The following is an 18,531-nucleotide window of genomic DNA, read 5'->3' as shown; positions in this document are numbered from 1 at the left end:
CTTGAGCGCTAACTTTAGTGTAAGATCCTTCTTTGTAACACTGATAGCAAGAGCAAAAGGCAACTGGGAGAAGTATGGAACAAATGAACAAGGAAGTTTTCTGTGCTCATATGGAAAGTCTCCAACGTGTTAAATGTAAATGGACAGGTGTAAGATAGTACACAACAGCAATTATGAAGATCACAGATATGATCCCAGGAGTGCCCAAACCCTTTCAGAAGGTTTACTAGGCCCACTTTTTTAAATTTTTATTTTTCGGTACTGGGGATTGAACCCAAGGGGGTTGGGAGTATACCTCTGAGCTACACAGAGACCTTTTTATCTTGAAACAGGATCTTTATAAGTTGCTGAGCCTTAGGCTCACCCTTTCTAAGTATACACTGTGAGAGGCCATATTTCCTACCAAGACCACATATTCTAAACAAGATAAACTCCAATGGATTGGATGCAGATGTGAGAATTCAGCTGTCTCCTATTAAGCTAGACGGTGAAGAAAATCTTTTTGGTTTGAAAAAGCCACACATATTTATTTTGTTTTGTATAGAATTTGTTATAAATTATATCTTTAAACATCACTATAGTTTTTTTTAATTTTTCTATTTTATTCCAAGTATGACCAATATTGATTGATATAGCTCACACTTTATTTTTTGTGGTACTGGGGATGGAACCCAGGGGCTTTCTACCCCCGAGATACACTCCCAGACCCATGTTATATTTTATTTGGAAACAGGGTCTCACTAAGTTGCTGAGAGCCTAAGTAGCAGAGGCTGGCTTCGAATCTGCACGATCTTCCTGTCTCAGCCTCCCAAGCGCTGGGATTACAAGCGTGTGCCACCACGTTCGGCTCCTATTTTTTAGGCAAACACACCGAGAATTCTTCTCTAAAGAGGCAAAACCAAGCCAGGTGTGGTGGTGTATGCCTGTGATCCCAGTACTTGGGAGGCTGGGACAGGAGTATCATAGGTTTGCGTCCAGCCTCAGCTATTTAGTGAGGCCCTCCACAACTTAGTGAGACCCTGTTTTAAAATAAAGAATAAAATAGGGCTGAAGATGTAGCTCAGAGGTAGCCTTTGGGTTTAATCCTCAGTAACACACACACACACACACACACACACACACACACACACACACACACGAGCTTCCAGCCATAGGAGTCACCACTCAATCAGTCAACACATGTGAGAATGGGAAAGCTACCCCAGAAAAAAGGCAAAAAATTAGGAAATGAAAGAAATTTAAGATCATTTTAAAAAGCAAAACAACAAACACCACAAATCACCTACCCAAAATACTGGAGAAGTTATTGGGAACATACTGCCAAGATGATCTATGCAAGTAACACTGTTTCCTGTTAGCCATCCAAAACTGTGACTACACAGGCCACCCAGATGTCCTTGTGCAAATTACACTCCTTTGCACACTGCACAGGGAAGCTTTTTTTTTTTTTTTTTTTTTTGAGTACTAAAGGACATTCTACCTCTGAGCTATGCCCCAACCCTGTTATTCTTTATTTTGAAATAGGTTCTCACTAACTTATAGGGTGCTGGCCAGATTCACTTACTGTATGTTCCCGAGTAAATTAGCTTCTGAGCCTTGGCCACATCAAGTGTAACTTAGCTAATACCTCTCTCTTACAGAGTAACTGTAAGTACATGGGAAGCTGAGATAGGAGGATTGCAGGTTCACAGCCAGCCTCAGGTACTTAATGAGGCCCTCTGCAACTTAGTGAGACCCTATTTTGCCGGAGCCAGCCAGCAAAAGTACAGGTTCCGAAGAGGAGTGAGGATGAAATAATATAACTCTTAAGAATTAAATTCCAAATATGATTTATTCCTAAGCATGGAAGGGTTGCCAGTCAACCCCGGGTCGATATCTCTACTGGCCGACACTGGGGCTTCTTCTCTTGTGGTATTTATAGTTTTTAGCTTTAGGTTACACTGAAGGGAAAAATTCCAAAGTCAGGGCAGGTCAAACAATACCCTGTTGCCACAAACAATGCAAACCTAGCCTTAGCTCAGACAGAACAATAGCATCATTAGCATTAGTAACCTTGAAGCTTCCAAGGCCCTAAACCTTGTTGACTCTGGGTGGAGGACAGTCAGAAGTATGCTTTTAATAAGGGGAAGACCTTAATGGCTCCCCACACTATTTCAAAGTAAAGAATAAAAAAAAAAAAAAAATGGGCTGGGGGTCTGAATTCAATCCCCAGTACTGCCCCTGGGTTCAATCCCCAGTACTGAAAAATAAAAAAAATCACTGTAAAACCTTATTTTTTTTTATAAGAAATATCCTGATATGACAGTATATTTCTTAGCACTTAGTAAGTCTGAATAATTGCCACTCTTATTTCCCATGACAGCAGAAAGAGCTGATGGTATGTTCCTAAAACATAACTTCTAAAAGACAACAGAAATCACAATGAAACGTGCTTTATGGTTAGCGATCATTTAATGTTTTAACATATTCACTCACAACATGCAATTTGTCTATACAGGGGAAAATAGGTTCTGTAGACAAAACAGAGTACTACAGACATGGAAGCAAGGACAACAAGGTCAACTCGAGGGAGGAAAATGGAACTGCATTCTATGCCCAAGAAACTCAGGAAGGAAAAGGAAAGATTACACAGGGTCCAAGTTGATATACAAAATAAATCTGAATCATTCTGTCTCAACTATAGGAACAGATGGCTAACTTGAGTCACAGACAGCCTAACACAGATAAGGTCTGGCCTCTCTCATAAATGACGGTCTGAGACACTAACCATAGGTTTCCCCTTCTCTTTCCTTTCCAAGGCCCTGAACTCAAGGAATTAAACACAGCAAAAAGAATAATCAGATCAGCAATACACAATGCCAAAAGCCAACTTTTTCCAGGCAGGCATCATTATTCACAAGTACACATGACACCAGCCATGGTGATGCACACATGTAACCCCAGCTACGTGGGAGAACTGCAAGCTCAAGGCCAGCCTGGGCTATGAAGTGAGACTCCATCTCAAATAAACAAACACCAAACAAATACACACAGAAGTAAAATACTTACTCAAACCTGGTTTGAACAAGAAGTTCCTTCCGTCTCCTGCACTTCTTCACTCAGTGCTAACATGTAAACAAAGGGTGTAGGGTGAGAACCTGAAGCCATCCAAAGGACAGCATCTACAGGAGCTAGGGCCAAGGAATGAAATATCTGAGCCCATCCTTATACCCAGGACACACTTAACATCAGGATCAAGTCATTAGGGACAAGAATTACCAGGCTCAACTATGGCTGCCTAGTGGAGATGGCCTTCCTTGGGACAGGGGGGTTCAGAAGAGAAAACTACCTGGGTCCCCAGGCTTTGGTCCACACCCTACCCCCTTCAGCCAGAGGCAGCCAGGAGATGCAGGACATAGGAAAGACATATTTTGCTTCAAGAACATTTCAGTGACACAGCTTAATACTCTCTGGTTCTGGGAAATTCAGTTATCCAGTAACTCCAAAATTAACACCCAATGAGACATTAACAACCAATTTTAATATTTTGTAAAGTATACAATTTTAATAATGATAACAATCCAAACAAAGGCCATTCTTAGGACACAGGATGTAAAATCAACATTACATGTTAAAGCAACATTTTATACCATCAACAACACGTTGTCAAACATCAGCCCACAGAGATGAAAACAGTGCACTTCCCTTCACATGAAAATGAGTGTTCTCATGTCAACAAGTTCCCTAGGAGTGGCTAAAAAAACAGACAGTTGGCACCACGAAGTCCACTTGGAGTCTGGTTGCATGGCCATCGATGTGAAGAGATGAGGAGATGGAAGCAGCTGAGCAGTGAAAGGAGAGGGCGCGCATACAGCCACCAGGGACCACAGCAGAACTCGAGCTTTCTGGAGGGTGTTGTAGGGGCAAGAACCTCCATGGTGCTAACCTGCTTTTATCAAAGTGCAATAACCGTGCAGGACAGAAAACTAGATAATTAGCAGCTTTAAAAAATGAAGTAACAAAATATGAGTATTTGAAATACATTTGGGAAAAAACGAGTTATTTGTCAGAAATGCAAGACTGTGAATTTTCTGGAGCTTTACATATTTGGGGGACTCACAATTGAATGTTGTTAATTTCTCTATCACATATAGGTCAAGAACAAAAACAGCTGGGGTCTCTGCCATGCTGATCAATATCTTGAACAGGCTGCTTGGGCCCCATTTCTCAGTCTGAACCCCAAGTTTCCTCAGCCCTAGTCCATCCCAGCCCCTGGTGTGCAGCCACTGTGCCCTGCTCAGGGGCGTGGATGGGAGCGTTATCCAATGCCATCCCTGAAGGCCTACAACAGGAATACTCCAACCACAACTATCCTCCAATCTTCCTCACTGTTTTTTTTAAATATTACTTTATCATGAAATAGAAAAAGAGCCTAGAAGCAGGCTTAGCCAGCAATATACACACCTGAAACATATCCTAAAATTGTGCCTCTGAATACTGTAATTCTACCTCTACAAACTTGTCACTGTTCTGCCTTCTTCAAGTCGTAAAGGCAAAGCCCTACAAGTAAGGTGCAAATCAGCTTCTAATTTGGGACATTCTCCAAGTATCACAATGTAAAATACACAGGAATAAGATAAGTGCCACAAGAACCAGTATTAGGCAATTTGTGAAGCATCATTTTTAAAGGGAGGGGAGCTCCTGTCGTCCTTAACAGACTTGCTGTGGGACTGCAGAGGCCCAGAGAGTGGGTCCTGGGGCTCTCACACCATTGCCTGGGGGGGAGCTACCTGGCAGCTGACCAGCCTACAACTCCGAGGGGAGAATGAAGCCAGTCTAGTTTGAAGTTTGAAATTTGCAGTTTTGAAAGCACAAGAAAACAAAAGCTGCAGTTTTTCTTGCCACAGTTGTTCTCACATTCATTGCTATATTATTGGCATAACATGAAAATAAATTATTCCTAAGCACTACACCTAACTACAGAAAGAAAATGCCTTTCAAGACTGGTATATTCTAATATGGTATTCCAAGTGTTCCAGAAGCAAAGTCTTGGAATGAGCGAGTGTCCCAGAGTCCATGAGTCCATGTTTTAGGTAAACAACACAATTTAAACCCTTCTCAGTGATACTTATGCAGATTAGTTACAATTCTAAGGTCATTACTTCCAAAAGAAACTATTATTTAAAACATTTTCACAAACAAAAATGCCCTGCAAATCATATTATTGCACACAGGGTTATCAGAAGCTATGCACATGAGATCTTGAAGACTCTAGAAGACCCAAAATAGAGACCCCAAGGCCATGCCTGTGGCAGCTCCAGCCAGCATGCCTAATGCCAGGTCACTGTCGTTGTCTCGATACCGCTCACGAATGATAACTTGGTTGGCAGGCTGCTGTCCATAAAGTCCTAAAAGACAAACAAAACAAAACAAAACAAAACAAAACAAAACAGGCCTTTAGACCTCTGAGGAGTAGTCTGTGAAGTCCAGGACTCAATAATACCTACACAGGCCCCAGCTACATTTACATCTTGTCTCATGTGAATTGGAGAAGGGAGGAAGTATATCCAAGGCCCAGAATAAACAGAAGCCCCTTCCAGGCCTCTACTTCACTGGGAAAGAGAACCTTATCTCAGTATTGCCACGGGTCCAAGGATGATACCAGGTGAGAAAATCCAGGTTCACGGTCACCTCTCAGCCAAGCGTGGTGGCGCACGCCTGTAATCCCAACACTTGGGAGGTTAAGACAGGAGGATCGTAGTTAAAGGACAGCCTCAGCAAGTAGTGAGACTCTCATCAATCTAGTGAGACCCAGCTTCAAAATAAAAATTTAAAAATAGGGCTGGAGGTGTAGCTTGGAGGTAGAGTGCCTTTGGGTTCAATCCCCAATAAAACACACACACACACACACACACACATCACCTCTCACCCCTTAAAGTGGGCCTCTCTCATTAGTTGCTTCTTTATATAAGTGAATTCCAATAAACATAAATTTTCTTCTTGGGAACTCATTTGTATACAACAGTCAAGTTCTAAAAATCAAAACTATTTTAGCTTTGTAAAATAGTATAAAAACAGAAAAGGCTTATTAGAAAATGAACAAAAAGCACAGTAGCAATGTCATTTATATGTCTACCAGAAAATGTAGCTCACTTAACGTTAAACTGAGAAAAATAAATTCTTATAGACCTACCCACTAAATGAAGAGAAACAAGGAGAAGGCTGGTGCAAGTTACCTGCATATGGGTACTGGTAGGGCACAGCATATGCCTGACCATTTGCGGCGTAGACAACCTGAGTTCCTGCTGGGTACATGCCACCATATGGACCATAGCCATATGCTTGCTGGAAAAAAAATACAGGTGCATGAGAAATACAATCTTAAAATTCTGAACTGTATTGAAACTGCATCTTCAGGTTGCAGTAAAAAATATTTAGGTCAGTAAACAAACAAAAACAGGCATGCATACACACACACACACACACACACACACGCACATCACACACACACAAAGAAACAATATGAGATAGTATTAGTATACCTTAACATTAGTAAAAGGAAAACTAAAAACCTACAATTGGAGCCCACTTTTGAGCTACAAATAAGACAAAAAATGCATACATATATAACAGAAAAGAGAAATAACTTGCAACAGACTTGTATTTCAACTCAGCTGTACTATTAATCTGACCTTCAGCAAATCACTTACCTGTGGACCAATTTGGTTTTTGTTTTTGTTTGTTTTTTTTTTTTTTTTTTTTTTTTGCGGGTCTGGGGATGGAACCCAGGGGCATTCAACCTCCAAGCTACACCCCCTGCCCTATTTTTTATTCTTTATTTTGAAACAGGGTCTCACTGAGTTGCGGAGGGCCTCACTAAGTAGCTGAGGCTGTCCGCAAACCTCAATCCTCCAGTCTCAGCCTCCCAAATGATGAGATTACAAAAATGCGCCACCATACCCGGCCATTTTGACTTTTGTTGGTTTTTTGTTGTTGTTGTTGTTGTTGTTTTCTTTTTTTGCAGTACTGGGGATGGAACCCAGGGGCATTCTACCTCCAAGCAATGCCCCCCAGCCCTTTTTTTATTCTTTATTTTGAAACAGTGTCTCACTGAGTTGCAAAGGGCCTCATCACTATGTAGCTGAGGCTGTCCGCAAACTGAAATAGATCCTCCGGTCTCAGCCCCCCAGATTCTGGGATTACAAGTGAGCACCACCATGCCTGGCTGTGGACTCTGTTTTGTTCATCTGTAAGATATCAGGTTGGACCGTGACAATGAGAGCTATCTAAAACTAGCTATTCCTCAGGTGAAGCCAACCTATACAGAACTGTGCCCAACCCAATTCTAATTTCTTTCAATTCAAATTTAGTCCTTAATTCTTTTTATATATCACTGTCAAAATGAAAAAATTCCAGAGAGAGAGATAAATTCAGTGGAGGACAAGGGCTAAGGAAGGGGAAGGAGGGTATGACTTTAAAAGCTATCACAGGAGGACTATTCTGTGAAGAATTCTGCATCTTGACTGAGATGGTGGTAGCTACAATAATCTACTTATGTGATATAATGACATATCATTAACTTAAATATTGTACCAATTTCAAATTTTGGGGTTTGATGTTATATAACATACCCATGGGAAACACTGGTTGAAAGGTACATAAAACTATCATCTCTGCAATTTCTTATGAATCTGCAATTATTTTAAAATTTTAAGTTTTTTTTTCTTCGTAGTACTGGGGATGGAACCTACAAGCATTCAACCTCTGGGTGACACCCCCAGCCCTATTTTTTATTCTTTATTTTGAAACAGGGTCTCACTGAGTTGCAAAGGGCCTCACTAAGTAGCTGAAGCTGTCTGCTAACCACAATTCTCCTGTCTCAGCCTCCTGAATGCTGGGATTACAAGCGTGCACCACCATGCCTGGCTTGAAGATTTTTTAAAAAGCAGTCATGAGTTACACAACAGAAAATTATATACCTAGCACTGGACAGATGGTACTCTAACTAGTAGATATACCAGGGTATGCAATTTTTTTAAGGTTTTATTTTTTTCCAAAATAAAAGCTGTGCTTTTTTTCTGATTATAAAGAGAATTTGTGAGCCAGGCGTGGTGGCACACGCTTGTAATCCCCGCGCTTGGGAGGCGGAGACAGGAGGATCGCGCAGGTTCAAAGCCAGCCACACTGGCTTAAGAGACCCTGTTTCCAAATTTAAAAAAATACATAAAATAGGTCTGGGAGTGTAGCCCGGAGGTAGAAGGGCTTCCAGGAACCCCAGTACCACCAAAAAATAAAAATAAATAAAGAGAATTTGTGTAACTTATTATATATATGCTACAAATTATCAAAATCTCACTAACCAAATCAACCATCATTAAGATGATTCATCTTTAGGTCTATCTTTAAAACAAAAGGTAATGAATATAAATAGAAATATAGTTTATTTCATAAAAGCAAATGATGGTAAGAAATAATTTGTTTAAAAAGAAAATTTTCAAGTACACTTCTAATTTTTCGAATAGTGGCAAAAGGTCAAACACAAAAACAAAAATTGAGCACAGCCACAGGAGGATGCAGAGTTCCCACCCTCCCACCCCCTCTCCCCACCACTTCCTACCCCTGTCTGGCTGCTCTCCTTCATGTCTGTCCTACCTCAGGGGGTGGTGCAGCATAGGCCATGTAGGGAGGGGGTGAGGAAGCCATGGCTGTCTCATCAGACAGGACTGCTGAGCCAACATAAGCCTGTGTGAGAGAAAAGAAGAGATGAGAAGAGGGAGCTGCTTCCGGCACCTCCATGGTCAGTGACACCACACACATGTCATTTAATTAATGAATAAAAATTAAAGTATGAAAAGCTACCGAGTAGCCGGGCGTGGTGGTGCATGCTTGTAATCCCAGTACTTGGGAGGCTGAGACAGGAGGACAGCCTTCGAGGACAGCCTCAGCAAATAGATTATCCACCTAGGAAGAACTTGTATCAAAATTAAAAAATATATTGGGCCACAGGTGCAGCTCGGAGGTCGAATGCCCCGGGTTCAATCCCCAGTGCCACAGGAAAAAAAAAGCTGAGGACTTCTGGAAGTAGAAAAATCTCCCACTGGCCCAATGGGGGCCCCCAAGTCTACTGTGATGTCGGAGTTTAGGAGCAAGCCAGCCCCTGCTTGGCCCCAAGAAGGCTTCAGAGGTGCTACTGTTACCCAGAGCCTTTTCAAAGATATCACACCACTTGACACAATCTGAAATACAGCAGTCAGAAATGTGTCCTATACACTTGTTTTAGTATCTAAACAAAATGCAAAAAAAATCATCTTTACTCCTAAATGGAAAAAAAAAAGAGCTCTTTTAAGGACAAAAATCTATACATGGTTGGGGTATGGATTCTAGCTCACTTAGAAAAGCAGATGCCTAACATACACAAAGTCCAACCCCAAGCACCATACAAAAACAAAAAGTTGGCATCTTGCTCCTATTTGGATCATTTACATTAATTTCACTCAACAATAGGATTTTTAATGAAAGAAAATGGTAATTGTGGCTACAAAATAAGCTTAAAAGGAAGTCTTGAGCTAACAGAGAATAGAAAACACTGTCATTCAAGCCAAAAATAGTGATGTATCTCTACAATACCAGTACTTGGGAGGCTGAGACAGGAGGATTGCAGGTTCACAGCCAGCCTCAGCAACTTAGTGAGGCCCTGTTTCAAAATAAAAAAAACAGAGGTAGAATATCCCTGGGCTCAATCCCCAGTACCACAGAAAAAAAGAAAACACTGATAGATATTAAGCCTGCTACTTTCTTTGCCCACATGAATAAATTCTTTTATAAGCCTCATCTACTTTCTTTTCTTCCTATAAAGAAAAAAGTAAAATCACATCTAAAGAATGAAATTGTTGACTGGAGAGGCCAAGAGTACTAAGCTTTACAAATGGGGTTCACTACCTCTGTGATCTCCTGAGAGCAAAACAGCACTAGAGACAACAAGAGCAAGTCCCAAAACTGCTTTGGTTTTTGCAAGACTGAGATTCTATGAATAAAAAAGATGCTGTTAAGTTTTTTCTGAGCATTCACTACAAACCAAAGCAGAATGTGAGGTGTTGCAAAGTTTGTGAAATACAAACATTTTTTAAGAAAACACACACAGAATCTATCCTGTGTGAGGGTTCTCCTGCCAAAACATCTGGCAGAATCTAGTTTGATCACTATCATCAAAAGGTGTCCTGTTCATTCCTGGCTGGATGGGTAAGAAACCAGTATCTTTCCCAGTTCCCTTTCCCAATTTCCTATTCTCCAAATTTTTTACACAAAACACAGGATGATACTCTTAGTGATTGTCACAACTTACTGTGTTTGTTCTAGAATCCTGCAGTGCAAATTTCCAGGCTCTGGGGGGAAAAAATGGTCCTTTATTTGAAGCAATTCAACATTTCAATTATTTTAAAATCCAGGTTAGCATCAGAATTCCTGAAAAGGCTCGTTTAAACAACAGGTTCTAGGCAGGTATAGTGGTACATGCTTGTAATCCCAGTACTTGGGAGACTGAAACAGAAGGATCACAGGTTTACAGCCAGCTTCAGCTATTTAGTGAGACCCTCCACAATTTAGTGAGACCTCATTTCAAAGTAAAGAATAAAAATCAGGCTGGGGTGGAACTCAGGGTTAGAATGCTGCTGGGATTGCCAGTACCACAAAAAAAAAAAAAAAAAAAAAGAAAAAAAGAAAGAAAAAGAAAAGAAAAGAAAAAAAGAAACCAACAGCAGGTCTTTAGCCCCTTCCCTAAGACCTACTCAATCAACTCTCTTAGACATGCACTAGGAATATATAACAAATAATTTTTTAAAGAAACACATCTACAGTAGCCCCCATGCCTATAAATCCCAGTACATGGGAGGCTGAGACAGGAGGAGCACAGGTTCTAGGCCAGCCTCAGCAATTTAGTAAGACCCTGTTTCCAATATTAAAATGGGCTTGGGATATACTTGGAAGTAGAATGCCCACACGTATGTGTGTGCCACAGATCTATAACACTTAAAACATTATATATGCTATTTAATATTTGATTTTTTTTTTTTTTTTTTTTTTGGTGGTACTGGGGTTCCTGGAAGCCCTTCTACCTCCGGGCTACACTCCCAGACCTACTTTTACATTTTTGTTTGGAAACAGGGTCTCCTAAGCCAGTGCGCGCGGCTGGCTTCGAATCTGCGCGATCCTCCTGTCTCTGCCTCCCAAGCGCGGGGATTACAAGCGTGCGCCACCACGCCCGGCTTGATTTATTTTTTAATAAATGTAAACTACACTGTGACTTGCTTGGTCAGTTCATGTCATTCACACAAATCTACTTTATTTTCCCATTTTTAAAAGTAGCAAATTAGCCTAACATAGCCATTTCGTCATCAGTCTTTAGAAAAGCATTATCTCATTGAGAATATACCTGGGTTTACAATAAACCCTGGAATCTGGCATAGAATAAACATTTATACGGAATAAGAGAGTGGGTGTGAATGCAGGGGCAGGCACTGACAAAGCAAATGATCTACAGGCTCTTGTGACGATGTCACAAGATGAACGTGTCAGTAACTTCTGCTGGTGAATTCTCACGTGTCCAGAGTTTACTGCAGTGGTACAAAGTAGACATAAAAGCCACTCTTGCTCCTAAATGTCACCCAGTGGGTGTTTCCAAAGCTCTGTTCAAACAGAGGGCAGTGTTAGCAAGATGAGGAGCAGTGAGGTGGGTTTTTCTGGGGAGCTTAGCTCCCAGCCCTTCTTCTTCAGAGATAGCAAAGGGGAGCAATGACTACCAACAAAGGAAAAACACAAAAGAAGGGGGAAAAAAACAAAAGAACAAAATTCAAGAGCCCAGTCACCCAGGCACACTGCCCAATGTGACTCTAATAAATTAAAAAGAAAGCACAAAGTGACTGCTATGACTTCCTGACCCTTTCACATAACAGGATCCTGCCTGGGCAGTCCTGGAGGAGCAGAAATTAAAGTCAGCAAAACTCACATCCTGAGCCCCCATTCTGCTGCCTGAGGGAAAACCCCATTCCCATTCTTTTCCCTTCTTAATAATCTGAAATTAAAGCAGAAAATGAATTTTTAAATTAAACACATAAATCAAAACTCACAAACAATCGTCTGTGCTTTCTGCACAAAGACTGATAGTTTTCCCATCTCGGCAAACAATTTGCAGCAGACAGTCTCTTGGCTTCCCATCTGGAGGCTGAATATCTATGTAAAACAAAGAGAATGAGGAATATTTATATCGTTATTTTTCAGCTTGGATAAGCAAAAAACTAGACAATAAATCAGGTGCTACAGGTAAAGAATATTTATGGGCTGACTGAGAAGGTGAAGGGAAGCCGCAAGGCTGACCTACAGCCAACGTGATTTCCATAAAGCCTACTGCTATCAAGTGAATATAAGGAACACCAGGACATCACAGACTTTAAGAAACTGATTGTGGTTACCAACAGATGCCAGTTTGTGAGTCACAAAATCAACGCAGTCTAGGGAAGCCCCATCCTTCTCAGAATTCCCAGCACTCTGGTTCCTTTTCCTCCAAATGAAGAAATGCTGACCAAAAGGGTCTGAGATGAGAAAACCGAGCTGCCCCAACTACATGGTTCCTAAGCTAAACTCCTGAGACCCCGCTGAAGCCTCCCCCCCAATGGAGGCCTTCTTTGGTCTGTTACTGAAAGCAGATCAGGTAAGGAAGATCTAGCTCCCACCAGATATGAAGAAAGGCAGGTGACAGATAGTGGCAAAGAAAGGGCCATTTACCCCGACACTCATGCCCCATGCGGATATTGATGCAGTCCACTGGCATGTGGACCTTATCCTCAATACTCTGCCGAGTCTGGTCATCATAATAGATCAGGTGACCATCTGACCACAGGTCAAACCAATTCTTCTTCCAGCGTCTCAAAATAGTACCTGAAAAAAAAATTGAAAAGGTTAGTCTTCTAACTCACAGCAGAAAGGAAATTCCTGTGGTCCTCTGCACATCCCTGCAGAACTGTCAGAAGCAGTCATCACAACAGAAGTGGAGGCTGACACCAGGGCTGACCACTCCTGCCATGTCAAGGCTGCAGGCAGTACACACTGCAGACACTGCACATGCTGCCAGCCAAGGGACAAACAAAACCTAGCTGAACTAATGAAATCTAACATGTAGTGTCCTTGGTAGAACTAAACTAATCTTTAAACTTTCTACACTTTCCCAGAACTATCCTAAATTTGCTAGATTAATCTAAAAATGCTGGACTAGAAAGTCTCTATATATGCAAATGTAAACACAACCTCCCTCGTTTATTTATTTATTTATTTATTTATTTATTTATTTATTTTTTATAGGTACCGGGGATAGAACCCAGAAGCATTCTATCTCCAAGCTACACCCCCAGCCCTATTTTTTATTCTGTATTTTGAAACAAAGTCTCACTGAGTTGCAAAGAGCCTAAGTAACTGAGGCTGTTCTTGAGCCACAATCCTCCTGTCTCAGCCTCCCAAATGCTGGGATTACAAGTGTGCACCACCATGCCCAGCAAACCTCTCTTTTAGAAAAATACATCTTTCTTTGTTCTTAAAAGCTTTCATATATACTCTTTTCTAACAAGTCCCCTCATAGAAAGCTCACAGGCGGCCCAAAGGATGTCTCCCTTCCTCATACAGACACAGACGGGCTCAGCCACTAGATAAAAGGGCACAGGCAGGACAGTGGACCCAAGGCAGGGAACACTTCCTATCCTGGTGCATCCTTCTACCTCAGGTTTGAGTTTGAGAAAATCTATCCTTTCCTTCATGGTTTTGGATTAGGCAATTCATTTATAAAGCTGTACAGTCCTTGTCTATCCCTGTCCAAGGGGCCCCTTGCAGCAGACTCCAAAGCCCAAGTTCGCCCCAAACTATCCCTGCATGTCTCTCATATCCACAGTGTCCACTGCTTTTGTTCCTGTACAGCTCAGGCTATTCTTGGTCAACGTGCACAAATCCCATTCAAAGGACCTCCCTTTATGCTCCCCTGCCTGCTGCTGGTGTAACTATGTGACATTCAGCCTTTCCTGAGCAGCACCAGGTGCCCTCCTCTTGGGAGGGGCAGCCACAGCATTTGCCACACTGCTCTGCAGTGATACCCAGCACACATGTGCCTGCAGTGCCTGAGTCACACGGAAACTAACTGATGGAACCATGGAAACAGAACAGTGGAGTCACCAGGTTGGGGAGTCTGCCTAAGCATCTCACCTGCCACCAAGGCCCTGGCTGTAGACTCACTCCAGAGGCCAGGGGATGGGCCCTAACACTGCCCAGCACTGGCAGGAAAAGGGGTGCCAAGGACTACTTAGCCTGCACAAGCACATCTCTGTGTTCTGCAACCCAGAGAATGAGACTTCCCTCACCTCATTTTATGTTACTGAGACTGATATTTCTGCTTTTAGCGAAGGAAAATAAAACTACACATCTGGGAATGGAGCTACAGAATAAGTCTTCTAAATACATATCTTTGAAAATGCCATGGGCCAGGTCATAGGAAACACCCATGCAACTTATTTAAGGACATCAATTTTGTGTATACACTGCCATGATAAACCTCATGAGGAACACAAAACTTTTTAGAGGGACATTGTTCACTACCTCGATGGACTTTTAAGTTGGGGTAGAAAGAAGGAGGCCTGCCCTCAAACAAGGGTCTGGTAGAACCTAAGGAAAAATCTGGAAAACATCCAAAGGACCAGCAAAGAAAGACATGCCCTCAAGATCCTAGCAAGGCTCCCTGAATTCTCTGACCATAGGGAGAATAGAACCACAAAACCCAAGACAAGGGAACTAACACCAAGATTAGGGCTTTGCTCCAGTACAGTAGGACTTTCTGCACAAAGCCAACATTACAAGTCTGTCTATGCTAAGACTGCCAGACTATCACGGACCTTGAGAAGATACAGGGTTCAACTCTAGTTCTGGAAATAACAGTGATACACTTGGGCACTCAGGCTGAAGACCCCCATCTGGGTAGAAATGATGTTAATACCAAAAACAGACAGTCCTGAGTTTGAATGAATGGTTACTACAGTTTATGCCCAAATTACTAATGTCACTGAATTTCAATTTCTTTCTTTTTTTTTCCTTTGGTGTGGTGCTGGGGATTAAACCGGGGGCTGGGGGCTTTCTACCTCTGAGCTACATCCCCACCCCAATTTTTACTCTATTTTGTTTTTGTTTTTGTTTTGCGGGTGTAGGGATGGAACCCAGGGGCATTTGACCTCTGAGCTACACTCCCTGCCCTATTTTTTATTCTTTATTTTGAAACAGCTGAGGCTGTCCATGAACCACAATCCTCCAGGCTCAGCCTCCCCAATGCTGGGATTACACGCATGCACCACCACGCCCGGCTTTTACTCTATTTTGAAACAGGGTCTCACTAAGTTGTGGAGTGCTTCACTAAGTGCTGAGGCTGTCCTCGAACCCAGATGTTTCTGTTTCAGCCTCCCAAGTACTGGGATTACACGTGTGCATCACATGCCCCGCCTGAACTTCAATTTCAAATGGAAACAATGCCACCTACCTCACAGAGCTGCTGTGAGAATTAAATGAGAATACAGTAAAATCTTTGTAACAGGAACAGAGACAAGCTTCACAGACAATAGCTTCATAGACAATAGACAATAGTGGGCACTCAGGTTACTTCCCTGCTAGACTCAACACTAGCTAAGCTATGAGGTATTCCTTAAAGACAAAATCTTCTCTCTCAACAGGAAACAGCATGTACTGTTAAAAGGTTTACTTAGGTTCAGTTTCTTGCTAAAGCCAAAGAAGATGGCAGTCATTTTTTTTTCTATCTCTGTTTTCTCTAGAACTGTAAAATATTCTGTTCATTATTTCTTTACTTTTCATTTTTCTTTTTGTTTTGTGCATGGTATTGGGGATTGACTCAGGGGCACTCAATCTCCAAACTACACACTCAGCCCTTTTAATTTCTTGTTCTGAAACAGGTTCTCCCAAGGTTGCTGAAAGTCTCATTATGCTGCTGAGCCTCAAACCCACAATCCTCTTGTCTCAGCCTTGTTTATTATTTAAAAAAAAACAAAAACAAAAACAAAAAAAAACAGAGTTGGTTCTTCCTGCTTTGAGGCACAGGATGAATTCTACTTGGAGTGGCAGCTTCAAAAGTGAACAGTCAGTGTATGAAAGAGAGGCCTAGAGCCCCACATGATGGCACACACTTGTAATCCCTGCATGTGAGAGGTTGAGACAGGAGGATCGTGGCTTGCAGCCAGCCTCAGCTACTTAGTGAGGCCCTTTTTCACTCAGTGAGACCCTGTTTCAAAATACAGAATGAAAAATAGGGCTGAGGGTAGAATGCCCCTGGGTTCCATCCCCAGTATCACCAAAAAAAAAAAAAAAAAAGAAAGAAAAGAAAAGGAGAGGCCTATACAGACAAATCTATGAAAGTATATCTCAATTCCACAAATAAAGAATTGAGTCTCCTCAGGCATGGTGGCATACTCCTGCAATCCCAGTACTTGGGAGTATAAAACAGGAGAACCTAAGTTTGAGGCCAGCTGCAGCAATTTAGTGATATCCTCAGGAACTTAACAAGCCTCCATTTCAAAATAAAAAATCATACAACTCAAAGGTAGAATGCTGCTGGGTTTAATCTCTAGCACACACACAAACGAACTGAGCCTCTTCTCTGGAGTCCCTTTGCATATACCAAAGTATAGCTTTTGAAAAACTCAAGCCTTTGGGGCAAGTTTTCTTCCATGTAACTACAAAGGCTCCAGTATTTCAGACTCAGTCACTGTTTAATCCCCAAATAAGACAGGCATTTCCCATACCTAAGGAGACCCCAGCCCCACACTAGAGTAGTTAGGTGTGGCCAGGGACAGGCTGGCATGTGAGTGAGGGAAAGCAGCAGAGCGGCAGGCATTGCCAGCATCTCCTAGTTGCTCCCAACTCAGCCACCAAGGAGGCATTCCAGGTGTGCAGAAACACAGCTCACACAGTTCTAAAGGTTCCCAGGAGGAAATTCAGGAAAGCAAAATTAGTAAGACTTTACAACTTGTCTTTAATGTGATCTGTTTCACCAAACAGAAATAAAGATATAACCTAAGGCAACCCTAGAGCAGATCCTTGTACCAGATACTTACTCTGTCTCAGCAACCACCCACTCTTCACAAACGCCATCTCTTCACCTACAGAAGAAACAGGGGGATTCAAAATTACACCAAGACAATGGCACATCTGCTCCAAGCGTGGATCTTCATCTCCTCAGTGTCAGTAGAGGAACGGCCCAAAGCCAGTGGACTTCACTGGTCACCTGGCACTTTCCAAGTCCCCCTCAGTGGTGTGCACGCCAGCCCCTACCCTGCCTCCCATTCTAGGCTTCAACCTCACCCCACCCTGCTGAGTCTAACAGGCATGAAGCAGCTCAGAGACAGTAAAAATCAACCCTGATAGTCTCAGGCTCCCTACAACACACCCTGTGTTCTGAAGTCCAGTTGCCCTCACTCCAGCCAAGTTGACATGATCTAGTCACATGTGCTGGTATTAGCAAGGAGAGTCATCAGGTAAGGACAAAAAACTAGGAGTCATCAAGAAAAAGGTTGACATGATTGGACCTGGTGGTACACACCTGTGATCCCAGTGCTTGAGAGGCTAAACAGGAGGACTGCAGGTTCAAGGCTTGCTTCAGGAACTTATCAAGACTCTGTTTCAAAATAAAAAATAAAATAGGGCTGGAAAACAGCTCAGAGGTAGAACACCCCTGGTTCAATCCACAGTGTTTAAAAAAAAAGGAAAAAAATAAAAAGGTTGTAGAAAACTGGGAATGGATCCATCATATGATCAGGCTATACCACTCCTGGGTATCTTTCCAAATGGGTTGAAATCAGAGAATTACAGTAACATATGCATACCCATGTTTATAGCAGCACGATTCATAACCACCAAAATATGGAACCAACTTAGGTCCCCGTCAACAGATGGATTCTACTTAGCAACAAGGAAGAACAAAAGCACATCATTCGCAAGATGGAAAGACCTGGAGAACATTATATTGAGTGAGATCAGCCATGCACATAAAGAGAAGGGAAATATGTTCGTCCGTTCTTTCTTTTCTCTCTCTTTCTTTCTTTCTTTCTTTCTTTCTTTCTTTCTTTCTTTCTTTCTTTCGTGGTACTGGGGTTCCTGGAAGCCCTTCTACCTCTGGGCTACACTCCCAGACCTATTTTATATTTTTTTATTGGGAAACAGGGTCTCTTAAGCCAGCGAGGCTGTCTCCGCCTCCCAAGCGCGGAGATTACAAGCGTGCGCCACCATGCCCAGCGAAATATGTTTTTTCTAATATGCCCACACTAGACAGTATTAGGGAGATATATATATATATATATATATATATAATCAGAGGGACTCCAGATAATGGAGGGAAACCTCAGCAAAGCTAGAAAGGAAGGGTAGGAGAGAAAGAAGGCTGAAGTTGATTAGTGGAAGAGCTAATCTGAGTATGTGCATAAGTGTGAATGTAGCATGGTCAACCTGGGCACTCATTGTTGGGGGGGG

At 42.1% G+C, this 18,531-nt stretch overlaps 1 protein-coding gene across 7 annotated transcripts; it reads right to left on the bottom strand.

Moving 5' to 3' along the window:
* Window positions 1–5,250: 5,250 nt before the first annotated feature.
* PLEKHB2 (pleckstrin homology domain containing B2) lies at window positions 5,251–17,160 on the bottom strand (the record flags this gene model as incomplete). 7 transcript variants are annotated; one of them, XM_080689814.1, is made up of 7 exons in its annotated part: window positions 5,251–5,387; window positions 6,216–6,324; window positions 8,632–8,721; window positions 10,322–10,361; window positions 12,102–12,204; window positions 12,757–12,909; window positions 17,121–17,160. In XM_080689814.1, the coding sequence occupies 7 exons, from the start codon at window positions 17,155–17,157 to the stop codon at window positions 5,251–5,253; spliced, it is 669 nt and encodes a 222-aa protein (XP_080545940.1). The 7 variants fall into 7 exon arrangements, with proteins under 7 accessions (XP_080545940.1, XP_080545934.1, XP_080545935.1 ...); XM_080689808.1 differs by having other exon boundaries at window positions 6,177–6,324; window positions 17,121–17,157; XM_080689809.1 differs by having other exon boundaries at window positions 6,177–6,321; window positions 17,121–17,157.
* Between the last annotated feature and the right edge of the window lie 1,371 nt (window positions 17,161–18,531).

The sequence above is a fragment of the Muscardinus avellanarius genome (assembly GCF_963383645.1).
Source record: "Muscardinus avellanarius genome assembly, chromosome: 2".
Taxonomy (NCBI): domain Eukaryota; kingdom Metazoa; phylum Chordata; class Mammalia; order Rodentia; family Gliridae; genus Muscardinus; species Muscardinus avellanarius.
Note: the sequence above shows the minus strand (reverse complement) of the source record. Positions and strands in the feature narration are given on the sequence as shown.